Genomic DNA, 13588 nt, shown 5'->3' with positions numbered 1-13588 from the left:
TTATCGACATTTTATCGTGATTCGATATAATGTAGTTTATCGGCTCAGCCATAGCATCAAGCACACACACATAAAGGGATCGCCTGTGTTCAGTGTGCCAGGCGTGCCAGCTGCAACTTTATTCTGGCAACACTCAAGAACCAGCGAGAGCAGTGCGCGCGCAGCACAAAGAGCCATTCAGATTGCTGCTGCTCCTGTGTTTCTTTGCCCATTTGTACAATATCAAGATAATGAGATGATCGCAAACGCAGCTGCGGACACCCTTCCTTTAAAATCATATCTCAGTCATCTCTGTTTAAGAAGCATATTAAGAGATTAAACCAGCTTTCCAGACACGCGTTCCCAAGCATACATGTATATATACGTGTCTACAGTGGGCAGTCTTGCTTTAAGACATGTGATGCGTCTCGCTCTCCCACTCGCGAGGCAGTATTGTCATACACACAAGCACACGCTTCTGCACACCAATCAGTTCACCAGAAAGAGGAGAGACTCGCGCTGAGTGCCTTCTCAATGGGAGACAAGAGCTGAGAGACGGAGAGAGGGAGAGAGAGCGAATGCGCGCAAAAGAGAGAAAGAGGTGCCGTCGCATGTGCAAGACCAAAAAAGTGAAGAGGCAAATTAGCTTGTTATTCCCCCAAAGAAGCATCACCTTCACATAGGAGCGTGAGGAGGCTGAGAAGCAGGAGGAAAAAGACGTTGCTGATTCTCTGCTGATTTAAAGGTGACATGACAAGCCTCTCGTCCCTCAAAATCCCTGCGAGTTTCTGACAGCGTTTTCGCAGCGGCGACTGGAGTTTCTGCCTGCGTTTCGGGTGGATTGCAGACTTATAAGAGAAGAGAGGAAAAGGGATCAAGGGCAGGAGAAGGGAACAAAAAGGGGAACCAAAAGTGTCCTCGTCTTTCCTTGATCCAAACTGGAACTTTTTTTTTTCTTTCCCAGGGAAGAGCATGCATATTGGTGGATTTATGATGTTGTGCTGAGGATGTTGGACGAATATTGACCGCAAGTTGCTTTAACGTTCTTCTGACGGTGGTTCACAGGTAAGACTGTTGGATAGGTGTGATTGGGTTTGGGGGAGATGAAAAGAATGAGAAAGTGAGCAGGCATGTGCGATGAACTTGAATAGGCACTTTTGAGGATGTGTTTGGAGGTGTTGGTAATTTGGCTGTGTGCTTATGGAAGATGCTAAGAGTTGACAGTTTCAATACGCTGCAGATCACACGAGCTTAGAGGATTTTGTGCTGCGAATCCTTTCTAAGCTCGGGGCTTCTGCTGTGACACAGGTGAATGGGAGACTGACTATATTTTATATATGAAAACAGCTGTGTTCTGGAGTGATGGCACAAGTAGGAAAATGCAAATATGGAGGAAGATGCATTTTTTTCTGAGCTTGAAATGTATGAAAATACACAGAGATTGCTTAGTAAGTATTATAATGCAATTATTGTAAAAAATCAATAAAATGATAATTGTATGTTATTATTATTATTAATATTATTAATATTATTAATATTATTATTATCAATCTTCTTCTTCTTCTTCTTCTTATTATTATTATTATTAATATGGAAAATAACATGGTTGGTTACAATTAATTGACACATTTTTATTTTTATTTTTTATAAGTATTATTATAATTATTATTAGAAGTAGTAGTAATTATTATTGACATAATATTGTAATCATTTATCTATTAATAATAATAATAATAATAATAAATTGCATATATATTACAATTTATTAATATTATAAGTAGTTGTGTTATAAATATAAGTTTTTTATACTTATATATATTTATATATTTATATATAATAATAATAATAATAATAATAATAATAATAATAATAATAATAATAATAATAATAAATTGTATTTCTTTGTTATTACAATTTATTAATATTATTATTATTATTAGTTGTGTTATAAATATAAAAGGTTTTGGGATTAAAAAAAAAAAAATAATAATAATAATAATAAATTGTATTTCATTGTTATTATAATTTATTAATATTATTATTAGAAGTTGTATTATAAATATAACAGTTTTTTTTTTCTTGGATAAAAATATACAACAATAATAATAATAATAATAATAGTTCTAATAGTAATGAATAAAATAATAATAAAAAAACAGAATCATAAAAAAAAAATCAGAATAATCACAGTCAAATGTCCAGGCACATTATTTTGAGTGTGCAGAATAACCCGCGGTGTTCGTGTGCAGGTGTGTCTGAAGACAGTGATGAGCATGCGGACCATAAAGTAGAACATGTAAAATCATCCAAGCAGATGATTTATCAGATCAATGCTTTAATTATACGACAGCTGTGAGCTCCGACTCCAAACCAAAGCTGCCCGTGAATAACCTGCAAGAATCTCACGGAGGTGACCGACTTATAATATCACCTGCAAAATAAAACATATGCAACAGAATACATTCTGTTGAATACATAGGACTTGAGATTTCAGTGACCTTCTAAAATTCCACAATTTACCCTTTTTTTATTAGTTTGATTTTTGTAGATCTTTTACTTTGGTTGCATGTTAATAATATAATATCGATTGTAAATGTTAAATCTGCTGGATAGTGTTGAAGAAGAAAAAGTTTTTAAGGCAGTTTGCCAACCAGGGAGAGAATAGGCACTCCTCTGGGAACAGTTCACATTTCCACAAACTGTGGATTAAGGAGGGTTTAGTTGAGCAAAGGGGATTACAATGTGCTGTTAATAATTATATGCTTAATTTTGGGGCTTGATGAATATTCATTGGAAATTTCAATGTCATTTGAGGGTACACTGTGTGATGCTCCCCTGTCAGCTTGAAGAGTGCAGGAGAAGTCAGATGTGTCATCCATTAATTAAACACTGTTTGCCATTTAAAGTGATGGAGATTTATTTAATATTTAGCAGTTTAGTAGAGTTGAGTTGAGTTGAGAAGTAATTTAAAAGTGTTAATAATGAGAGAACTGTCAGCGAAATGTCGTCAATTTGAAGCCGGACATAACTTGGGTTGTTTAAATGCACAAATCGCAAAAAAGTTTGTGTATTTCAATGATAAGGGTTATTATTAGCACTTTTGTCATTATTGTTTGTAATGTTCGTCAATGTTAAACACTCCGTATATGTGTGCCGTATATAAGTGACCGTATATTCAATATTTGATGTATTTAATATTAAAACTTTAGGATCACCATTGTTTTTTTTTTTGTTTTTATCATCATCAACATTGATATTATTTATTTTTTAATTTTTTTATTTATTTATTTTTAATTTATTTATTTTTCTTGTTCTTATTTTATTTTATTTTATAGTATTTTTTTGTTCTCTTATGTCCTTTTTTATATCCATTTTCATTTTAGTTTTAGGTATTTTCGCAAATGAAATTATATACAAACAATTAAGAGACCGTCAAAAAAAATTCTCAGCTTCTTGTGAAGTATTTTTTCATTAATAGTAGTGAAATATAGTAAATGTTTTCACTTTTTGTGATTGAAAAGTAAAGTTATTACTCCAAATATTGCTTTCTTAACTCTCCTAATGTTAAAACGTGTGTATTGTGTTGACAATTATAATAAACATAAAAAATAAAAATAAAAACTACAGTACAAAATATAGACATTTTATGCTATAAAAACAACAAAACAATTCAAGAGTAGTTTGTAGAACTAAAACAAAAAAATCATGTTAAACACATAACGATTAAGTATAATTCCAAATAAACGGATCATTTTCAAGTGGCCTCTTAATTGTTTCCATACATAACATGTATGGATATACATATAGAAAAGCAGTCATAAGGGAACTCATTTGGTTTGTGTTCCTATCTCACAGTACTGATCAATCCAAGGTTATGCATTAGTTATGAAGGGACTCACCATAACCTAATGCACGCACATAAAAAAAATAACAAGGTCATTCCCTTAAGACTTATTACTGCAGTTTTAAGAACATCTAGAAACCATTCAGTGGCTAAAGTGACCATATTGTACTTTACCTGTTGATTTACAGCTGCTATGTCATTTTTAATTTATACAGACTCTAATAAAAGCCACAGTGTGAAATAATATTTGGCTAATGGTGAGGGCTGAAATAGGACGTGCATGTAGGTGTGCGTCAGATGGAATAACCGTTGGGCTTTTATCTTCTGTCTTTGATGTGTTCTCTCTTCAGCCGGTGCTCCTGCCATGTCCTGGCTCCTGTGTCTGTGGATAAGTGTTAGCTGCTTACTGCTCTGTCACGCCACTTTATACGAAACCATCCAGCAGCATCATGTGACCCGTCCGGGCCGAAACGCCATCCAGATACTGGGTCAGTGTCTTGTTTAAATCTTATGCGCTTGCTGTTTTCCTCTGCTGCTTATGGAAGTTCGTGTTTTGTGGTTGTTTGCTCAAGTTTCACATTTGCGTTTGAGATGGCCGTGGCTTTGTTGTTGTCAGAATTGAGCTCTTGTTTGTTTGTTTAGTTTGATGTCGAAGTTTTTGGTGTCCAAATGCTGTATCGGATACCGAAAACAAGCAACAAATGGTATTAACCTCTGCTCATAGTGTACCATTGATCATGATGTAGTTAGAGCTGCACAGTTAATCGAAGGTGATTTTCATGCGCATTTTGTCAGTAAAGCCGGATGCGAAATCAGTATTAAAGGGCCCGTAATGTTCTTTGATATGTGCATTTTTATTCAGTGTTTGACATAACCTCAACTGAAACAGGAAGACAGGGCAGGGCATAGAGTAGCTCCTCCTCCTGTTCAAACACAGTCAATAGAATGTTGTTTATATTACTACTCTGTCATTCAGAGCTGTTGATAACTCATTTCAAATTGACCAACGTTATTGAGTTTAGAAAAACACAGTTTGGATACTGTTTATTTTTTTATATTTAAAAGTGTTTAAACACTCTATGATGTGAATAAATAAAATATTTCATCAGCTGTAGCATCTTGGAGGAGGGGCGACATATCAAATACTATAGAGCATTTGATTTGTCGCAAAATTTTGATAAGCTGAAGTATGAATTGACTTCAAAGAATACGTTGTCAAACCTACAGATTTGAATGTTTATTGTTCTAAATGTCAATTTTGTCAATTTTTTGGTTCTCACTAGCTTATAGATTACCTTAAGACTAACATATCGATACTAACTCCTAAAAAAATGTACACATTTACAAGACAATTGAATTTCAGGATAGGTGTGATTGACTTTAAATCGTTATCATATGCTCTCAGATGAAGTAATGTTTAATGACATAGTTCACTGACAAGCTAGGCAACAAATCGTGGACAATTTAATCAATAAAATCCTAAAAATAAAATATCATTCTGCAATTTGACAGTTGTTTTGTCACTTCTAGCTGAACAATGGCTCTGTGTTGCTGCTACATCTTAAACATGTGAACATGTTTAAGTTGTTTTGCCACTTCTAGCTGAACAATGGCTCTGTGTTGCTGCTACATCTTAAACATGTGAACATGTTTTTACTCCAGACTAACCTCATACACTGTAAAACCTAAAGTTAAGGTAAGTTAAGTTTAAAGTTAAGGTAACTCTTAAGGTAACCGTTTGAGGAAACCGATTGCAACAAACCATTTAAGTTCGAAAACGAATCCTAATGAGTACTGTGAACCTAATCCATTTGAGTAAAAGAAGCAATTTGAGCACAGTAAAACCCAATAAATGAAGAGAACTCAAACCAACCGAGTACTGTAAAACCTAATAAGTTAAGTCAACTCAAACCATTTGAAGAAACCGATTGCAACAAACCCTTTAGGTAAAAAAAAAATCTATACGAGTACTGTGAACTTGCTCCATTTAAGTTATTTAATTAACTTATTATCTTTAACACTGATTTCAAAACTCTTTTCAAATGAGTAGAATTAACTGTCAGTCAATTTTGAGTTAACTACACTCATTTCGTTTAAAAAAGTTTTACAGTGGTGCTTTAGTCGAGTGTTTAATATAAATTATTCTGCATTGATGATGATTGCGTAGTCATGTGTCACGCCAAATCAACAAAAAGACTTAAATCCTCTGCTCTGTTTGATTTCTTGTGTCTATTCTTTGTGGCATATTTGAAGTCTCAACATGAAGGGACTTCCCTCTGGCTTTCGCGGGAGATTTACTAGTGATCACAGAACCATGTCTTCCTGACAAGATGTGCATGAGAATCACGAAAAAAACTACTTTTGCTCAATCATAGTTTAATTTTGATTAATCATGCAGACCTGATGTTTTTGTCAAATATGACCAACCTCAGACGGTCAGATGATGATTTATCTTTTTTTTAAATCATAAAACTGTTGGTTTCTGGGATATGCAGAATATCGAGAGACAGTAGTGTTCTCTATAATTTTATTAAATATTTACTTTAATGTGTGATATGACTAAAGAGTGCTCATAAATGACTGTTGAGATTTAGAGTAGAGATTTAGACCCAGAAACAGATATTCATGCATCAAATCTTTAAAGTGATAATTCACAAAAAAAAGATAGTTATTTCGTTTATTCACCCTTCAAATCTTTGAGCTGGTTCTTTCTGTTAAACACAGAAGAAGGTATCTTACAGAATGCTAAAAATACTGTAACCATCAACTTTTTTGTACAACTGAAGTCAATGGTTACATGTTTTTAGCTTTCTTCAAAATATCTACTTTTGTCTTCACCAGAACAAAGAAACTCATAAAGGTTTGAAACAACTCAAGGGTGCATAAACAATGAATAGATTTTCATTTTTGTGTGAACTATGCCTTTAACAGGCAGAATCAAACATAAGATGGACAGGTCATATCATCTTCTGTCCTCATGCTGCACCTCTGTTGTGAGTTGGAAAGAGATCTGCCTTGAAATCCAGCTGAGGATGCTTTGCGAGTGGCTTTTTTTGCGTTGTGAGTTCTCCAGACTGCAGTGGTAGAAATCTTCCATGTGCGAGACAGGCTTGAGGCTAAACTCTCCTATCAGCATGCTGCGAATACAAGCAGCTTTGATCACAGAGACTCTGGTGGAAATGACAATTTACGTCTATCGCCTGCTCTATGGAAGTATTTGGCAATTAAGCAGTGTTTTGCTATGAGGGCCGGCGGGAAAAGAGACAGCAAGGTGGGTCTTCCTTCAACACTAAGTATGCAAATAGAAGAGATGTGGCAGACTTTCAAAAGGCGAGATAGAAGAAACTCCAACGCAGTTTAACATTAGATCCCTGTTTGCTTATTAAATATTTGCAGTGTCTTGTCCTTATAGATTATGTAGTAAATGCGTTCTTAACTTCATTAATATCGATATAGCATCTCTGGTAGAAAAAACGAGTCCTGCTATTGCGTAGTCTTGAATTACTGCAAACTTAAACTCATCTATTTTTTATTTCAACCATAAATTTGCATAAGCGAGAGAGCTTCACATTTCGGAAAGCACTTTAGACTCATTAATCCAGTAGAAAAGTGTGATGAATGTCAGAAAGACCCGGATGAATTTTTAACAACGTGCTTCCAGGTTTTTATCCAGCCCAATAGAGCACATATATTCGGACATGTACAAAGAAGAGTGTGCCTCATAGTAAGTGTTTGCTGAATTATTTAAAGGGTCGGCTAAACAACAAAAAAGAAATCACCCCTACAGTACCCCCCCCCCCCTACACACACACACACTTTGGAATATGGAAAAGTTATACAAGAATGCGTGTGAGAATTCACATCTCTGGTGTTAGGAAGGCTGAGAAGGGCTTGGTAATGGAGGGTTGTAGCTTTCAAACACGCAATCCACGCTTGCATGCATCCATATTGAAGACCTTTTGCCTTGTTTTGCTGAAGTGCTTATGGTTTGGCACATGTTTCCTCTGGGAAAGCCTAACAGAATGGAGGGAAAAGCTGATTGGGACAGTGGGTTTGTGGTGTGCTGCATTTTTCTATGTAGTCATGAAAAGCCATAGCTAAAATGCACAGGAGCCATAAACAAGGATGTTGGGTGATACTTCACAATACATTTGCGAAACATTACTGTGCCAAAATAAATTATATAAATAATTAACATAATTTAAGTGACATATTTACTTAACGTTAAGTTAAGAACAAAAGTATACAAATGAAAATAAAAGTTGAATTTATTTGTATTATAATTATAAACAGGTATGTTTTTCTTGGAACTGTTCATGTTTTTGATGAGTTTTTTAAAAAATATAGGTAATACAAATTAGTCAAAAGCTTCTCAACTGTTTTTTTGGTGTTCTCATCGTAATAGTTTACTGTTTTTCAGTTGTGTTTGCAATGTTTTAATATTGTATCTGTTGTAAGATATAGTAACTCACTGTCTTAGAACATCTAGAGTAAATTTCTCAGATTGATTCATATACTGACAAAAGTCTTGTCGTCGATCCCAGTTGTAAGAGCAACAAATAATGACTTGACTTCTAGTTGATCATTTGCAAAAGTGACAGAAGGTAGATCTTTCCGATGAATCGTCTGTAAACTGCATCCCAGTCATCACAAATACTGCTAAAATCTTTGCAATCAGTCAGGTTTGGTCAATAAAAAATCATGGTTTGGGGTTACATTCAGTATAGGGGCGTCCAAGAGATCTGCAGAGTGGATGGCAACATCAACAGCCTGAAGTATGAAGATATGTGTGCTGCACAGTACATTACAAACCACAGGAGAGGGCAAATTCTTCAGCAGGATAGCACTTTTTCCTCATACTGAAAGCAAAGGTCAAGGTGCTCCAGGATTGGCCAGCCCAGTCACCAGACATGAACATTATTGATGAATTCTGTTTCCACTGCACCATGACATTACATTGTATACTGTCCTAATTAAATAAATAAAAATCAAGAAATGATCATACTTTATTTTGGTAAAATAAATGTAATCTAGAGAGGTCTTTGTCTTTTATATAAGCCACTTCTGGTAAATGTTCAGATTGGTACATTATGTGTTGTTTGCAGTAGGTATCATAAAGATTCGAACAATAAATCTCCTGTGTTGTTTACTTGCATTTGCTAGAATGCATTTTAGATAAAGCATTCACATTAAAAGCATGGCTTAATTCAGTAATGTATTATTTGAGTAAATCTTACAAACAAAGAGTAAAATATACTTGAAATGAAGTATTGCAACGTAAATAAAACAGTGTTGTTATTTCAGTAAAACTTGCAGTATACATTTTTTTATTTTTAATTATTATTAGCAGATCTGATTTAATTTCATACAATATTATACTTTTTTAAGTACATTTCACCTTTACTAATGCTGTCCATAAAAATCCACATTCCTGACAGCTTCATTATTCTGAATATGGAATATTTGTGAATGGTTCTTTTTTTACTAATACTGCTTTTTTTAGATGAAGCAGGGTTAATGGAGTCTTTTCATATAATTTCTTTATAATAGCAAAGGTGCAAAGACATGAAACTGGCTAATTAGATGTCACTGGGTTTCTCAAGTCTTTTCACAAAGGCCCTGTTGCTAACTGAATCAACAAACATCTGAAACTGGGTGTAGAAGCAGCATTGTTAATCAGCTTTCTTGATGTCAGGTCTTCAGACAGCACTGGCTGCGCTTCAGTATTACATGCTGGCTTTTCCATCTCAACTGACATTGAGTCTGTATACATTGAATGGTAGCGAATATCTTAGCCTGCTGAGGTTGGAGTAGCTTACTGAATGTAGATTTATTTTTATAAAGTACATGAAAACTTATGGGGAAAAACAGTATGAAGGATAGGAGGCCTGGAATGTTGGTGTCATCTGAATTTTATTGCAGAAATACATTAGTTAATTTAGTGTTAAATTTAAGTTATTGTTAAATTATGATTTATTTCTTAATAGTTTTTAATGATTTTTCTTCTAAAGTTTTTGGAGGCAAAAATAAAACTTTCTGATATAGTCACTTGGACAGCATTTATTATTATCATTTATTATTTATTATTTGCAATAAAAACTATGATTAATACCTGAATTAAAATCGATTTTGTAATTCTAAACCATCTTGTTTCATTAAGAAGACCTTTAAGTATAAATAGATTTCCATTGCCTGGAGATAGATCTAACATTTTGAAATGCTTTATTTATTTTTTCCTTTTTCTTGTCCCTCTTTTTATCCATTGTGCTATTATCCAGCAATCAAAGCCTATTAAAACAAGTATCTAAGATTAAAAATGAGACCGGGTAAAGGAAAAGCAGAGCATGATTCATTTTGAAAAGCTGTCATCATTTATTTAACTGTGCAACACCCCCACCGATGATATTCGAGGACAAACACTTTATATCAATGCCAAAAATGCTTCAAAGCCCAGATAGGAGAGAATAGCACCATATTACTCCGTGGGTTAGACAGAAGCGCTTCAGTGTTACCAGAAGCAATTGTATTTCCATAATGAAGGTGGAAGTTTAAGTGCCCGAGCCAAAATCTTTCATAAATGATGCGATGTAGGTTGATGTCCTTGGCGCTGAAAAGATGTTTAAGGCAGACATTTATCATGCTTCATTCTGTTAAAGACCATCAAAACAAAACTCAGGATTATGCTGGGAGAGTATAATTGAGAGTGTTTTCTCTTTCGGGTTGAATTACTGTCTTGATGTTTGTTTGGTTCAGTTTAATGTAGTGGCATTAAAGGGATAGGGATAGTTCACCAAAAAATGTAAGTAGACTCACCATTTATTCATCCTCAAGTGAATTCAGACCTTTCTAAGTTTTTGGGGTTTTTTAACACAAAAGAAGATATTTTGAAGAATGTTAGAAACCCGTAGCAATTGACATTTAGAGTAGCGAAAAAATGAAGAAGGAATATCCTTCCAGTTTCAAACATTCTTCAAAATAACTTCTTTTGTGTCCTTAAAAAGCAAACAGATTTAAAGCAAGTGGATGCTGAGAAAATTATGAAAATCAAGAGTTAATTTTTGGGGTGAACTATCACTTTGAGTCAGAGAAGTCCCTTTTTTTCTTATTAAACGGACTACAGTTCAATGATAGAATGGCCAAAGTCTTCAGGTTTAAGTTTTGATGCTTATCTGGACAGTGTTGGTTTGAGTCCAGCCTTTGTTAATATATATTTTGACTTTTTTGTTGGTTGTTTTCTGAAAAGTACTACCACTTTTAACTCACGCAGTCATCATGCAATAAATGCAATGAGTTTGAGGTTGAGTTTTAATTTAATTTAACTTAAGAAGTATTTGCCAATCTTCATTCTTTTTGGCAATATGTTTGTAACAAATCAGTCAGTTTCTGTTATTGGCAATTTGTTGCAAACTGCTACCCCTTCAATCTGATGCTAGCCATTGAATTCATTTGCAAAACAGATGACCAGTGTTTTAATGCAGTTGTGCCCTTCACCAAGTAATTTCTTTAAAAAATATTAGTAATAACAAAAACTTTATAGTTATAGTTTATTTCAGTTAAAGTAATTTCTATAAATTATGTTTTTACAGTTATACTCTTCAATACACACACACACACACACACACACACACACACACACACACACACACACACACACACACACGCACACACACACACACACACACACAAAAACATATCTGAAAATTACAGAAAAAAAAAACTGTTATTTGTTTATGCATGAGGGGCACACATTTAATTAGTTCTTGTCTTGAATACAGAACTTGCACAAATGACTTAAGTAATGTTTAACAATATATCACAGTACATCATTGTGTTTCAGTTTCCGGCCATCTATTGAAAAGTACCACATTTGAACATGCCCCAGTCATCGTGTAGCAATAAATTGCTAAACATTTCAGTTTTGGTGCTCATGTGGGCAACACGGGTTTAAATCTAGACAGCAAGATGTCATGATGCCATTTTGCTTCATTTATTTATGTATTTAAGTATGTGTGCCAAACATTTTTTTCCCAATTCAATTCATGTTTATTTCTATAGTGCCTTTGCACTATAGATTGTGTCAAAGCAGCTTAATGTTCTAGTAAAATGAAACAGTGTCAGTCCAGTTTTTAAGAGTAGAAGTTCAGTTTAGTTCAGTTCAGTGTGATTTAATTTTCACTGCTGAAAGTCCAAACAATGAAGAGCAAATTCATCGATGTGCAGCTTCACAAGTCCTAATTTTATCTGTTCATGACTTGGATACAGTACTTCCACAAGTAACAACAATATAATTTTTGCCAGTATGTTAGTTATAGAGATATTAATCATTTGTTTCAATAGTGGCAAAATATCTTTCTAGAAATAAATTTTAAATATCAAAATATGTTGCGATTCTCTCATTAATCGATTCTGAGCTTACTTTTTACCAACAGGTGGCGCTGTATGCTTTACAAACAGTTTTACTCTGCTTGCATCCAATTCCTTACAAATACCACTTGAAGCTAAAATGATGAGAATTTGAGTGTGCAGTAAAAAACTAGCCAGTCCTACCATCTGCATTTAACTCTTGTGTGCTGTTGGGGATGTTTTCATTCACTCTGGGGCGATTTTGAGGATTAATTTGGCCACAATTATTTCTGTGTTTCAGCAAATGAGATGATTTTTGGTGGCAAATCTTATTTTGGGAAAATGCTTTGATATTTTTCAAAAACTTAACAATACACTGTGGGCAAATGTACTACCCTTGCTCATTATGTTCGTGGCACATTGACTTCTATTATAGCATATTTTTTTTGCAAGCCATGTCACCATATAATTCTGATTGTTGGTGGTTTTCCCTGTTGGGAAGAGATCAAATTTATGATGTTTACTGATGGTCAAACAATGTTGTTGTAATGAAAGTCAATAGGGCATAAATAACCAGGAACATAACGAAAGGGAAGTCAATTCGAACAATACACAAGGGTTAAAAACTAAGCTTAGAATCTTTTCGATTAAAATAGCGATACGTTTTTTAAATTCTCAGAATTGATGCCGAATCGATTTGGAGCTTTCGCCACAGTTCTATGTTACAAATAGTGCCTCTTTTAGCTCATCCTGTAGAAAGTCAAATTGTGTTTTGGTGCTAATGTGAGCCTTGCAGGTTCAATTCTGTTATGCAACATTTCCTGATAGCATTTCATTTTACTCTATATTTTAATAAAGAGCCTAAATGTATTTTATTAAATGCCATGAACACTGAACTCAGGCAGTCTACCAGCTTTAGTCCCGCAGTTAACTGAATGATGATTTGACTGAGGATGATGGATACAGTAGTTGTCAGGTCAGAGGTGTCTCTGTACAAGTGTAATCCTCCATGCAGTTCAGGCATTTCACAATACTGCAGAAATCGGCTTACCTCCCATAACAGGAGCTTGACATGAATACCAAAATGGATTTGGTTGCTTTTGAATTCTCCCTCTGTCCCCCAAAACCCAATTTTTTTGAGAAACGACCAAAAAAAAATAAAAAAACCCTTCCCCGTCACAGCTGAGGCTTATATTGAGTAACGAGTTGAGTCGCTCCACTGCTCCATCACCTGTTCAGGCACCGACTCCAAGCCGTCCACGTCCCATGAGCCCCGTACGGGACGGGCCCCCGCCTGCGCTCCACTCTCAGCCGAGATTGATGGCGGTCCGATTTCGGGCAGCCAATTCTGGTCTCTCAAGAAATAATCCAGTACATTGACAGATGAGCAGAATGTGACATGACACAATCCCAAGCTGCAGA

General features: G+C 34.6%; 1 protein-coding gene across 3 annotated transcripts in view; it reads left to right on the top strand.

The window, feature by feature from the left end:
* The first annotated feature begins 494 nt into the window (after nucleotides 1-494).
* Nucleotides 495-13588, top strand: part of LOC130237677 (chemokine-like protein TAFA-1) — a 308089-nt gene continuing 294995 nt past the window's right edge. For all 3 annotated transcript variants that reach the window (XR_008838566.1, XR_008838567.1, XM_056468687.1), the window contains exons 1-2: nucleotides 495-1044; nucleotides 4174-4311. Coding sequence is in view for 1 of the 3 variants with exons in the window: in XM_056468687.1 (XP_056324662.1) it covers nucleotides 4188-4311 (124 nt within the window). In the remaining 2 variants the exon portion in view is untranslated. The remainder of the gene's footprint in view (nucleotides 1045-4173; nucleotides 4312-13588) is intronic.

This window comes from Danio aesculapii, chromosome 11 (assembly GCF_903798145.1).
Source record: "Danio aesculapii chromosome 11, fDanAes4.1, whole genome shotgun sequence".
Taxonomy (NCBI): domain Eukaryota; kingdom Metazoa; phylum Chordata; class Actinopteri; order Cypriniformes; family Danionidae; genus Danio; species Danio aesculapii.
This window is presented reverse-complemented; position numbering and strand designations above follow the sequence as displayed.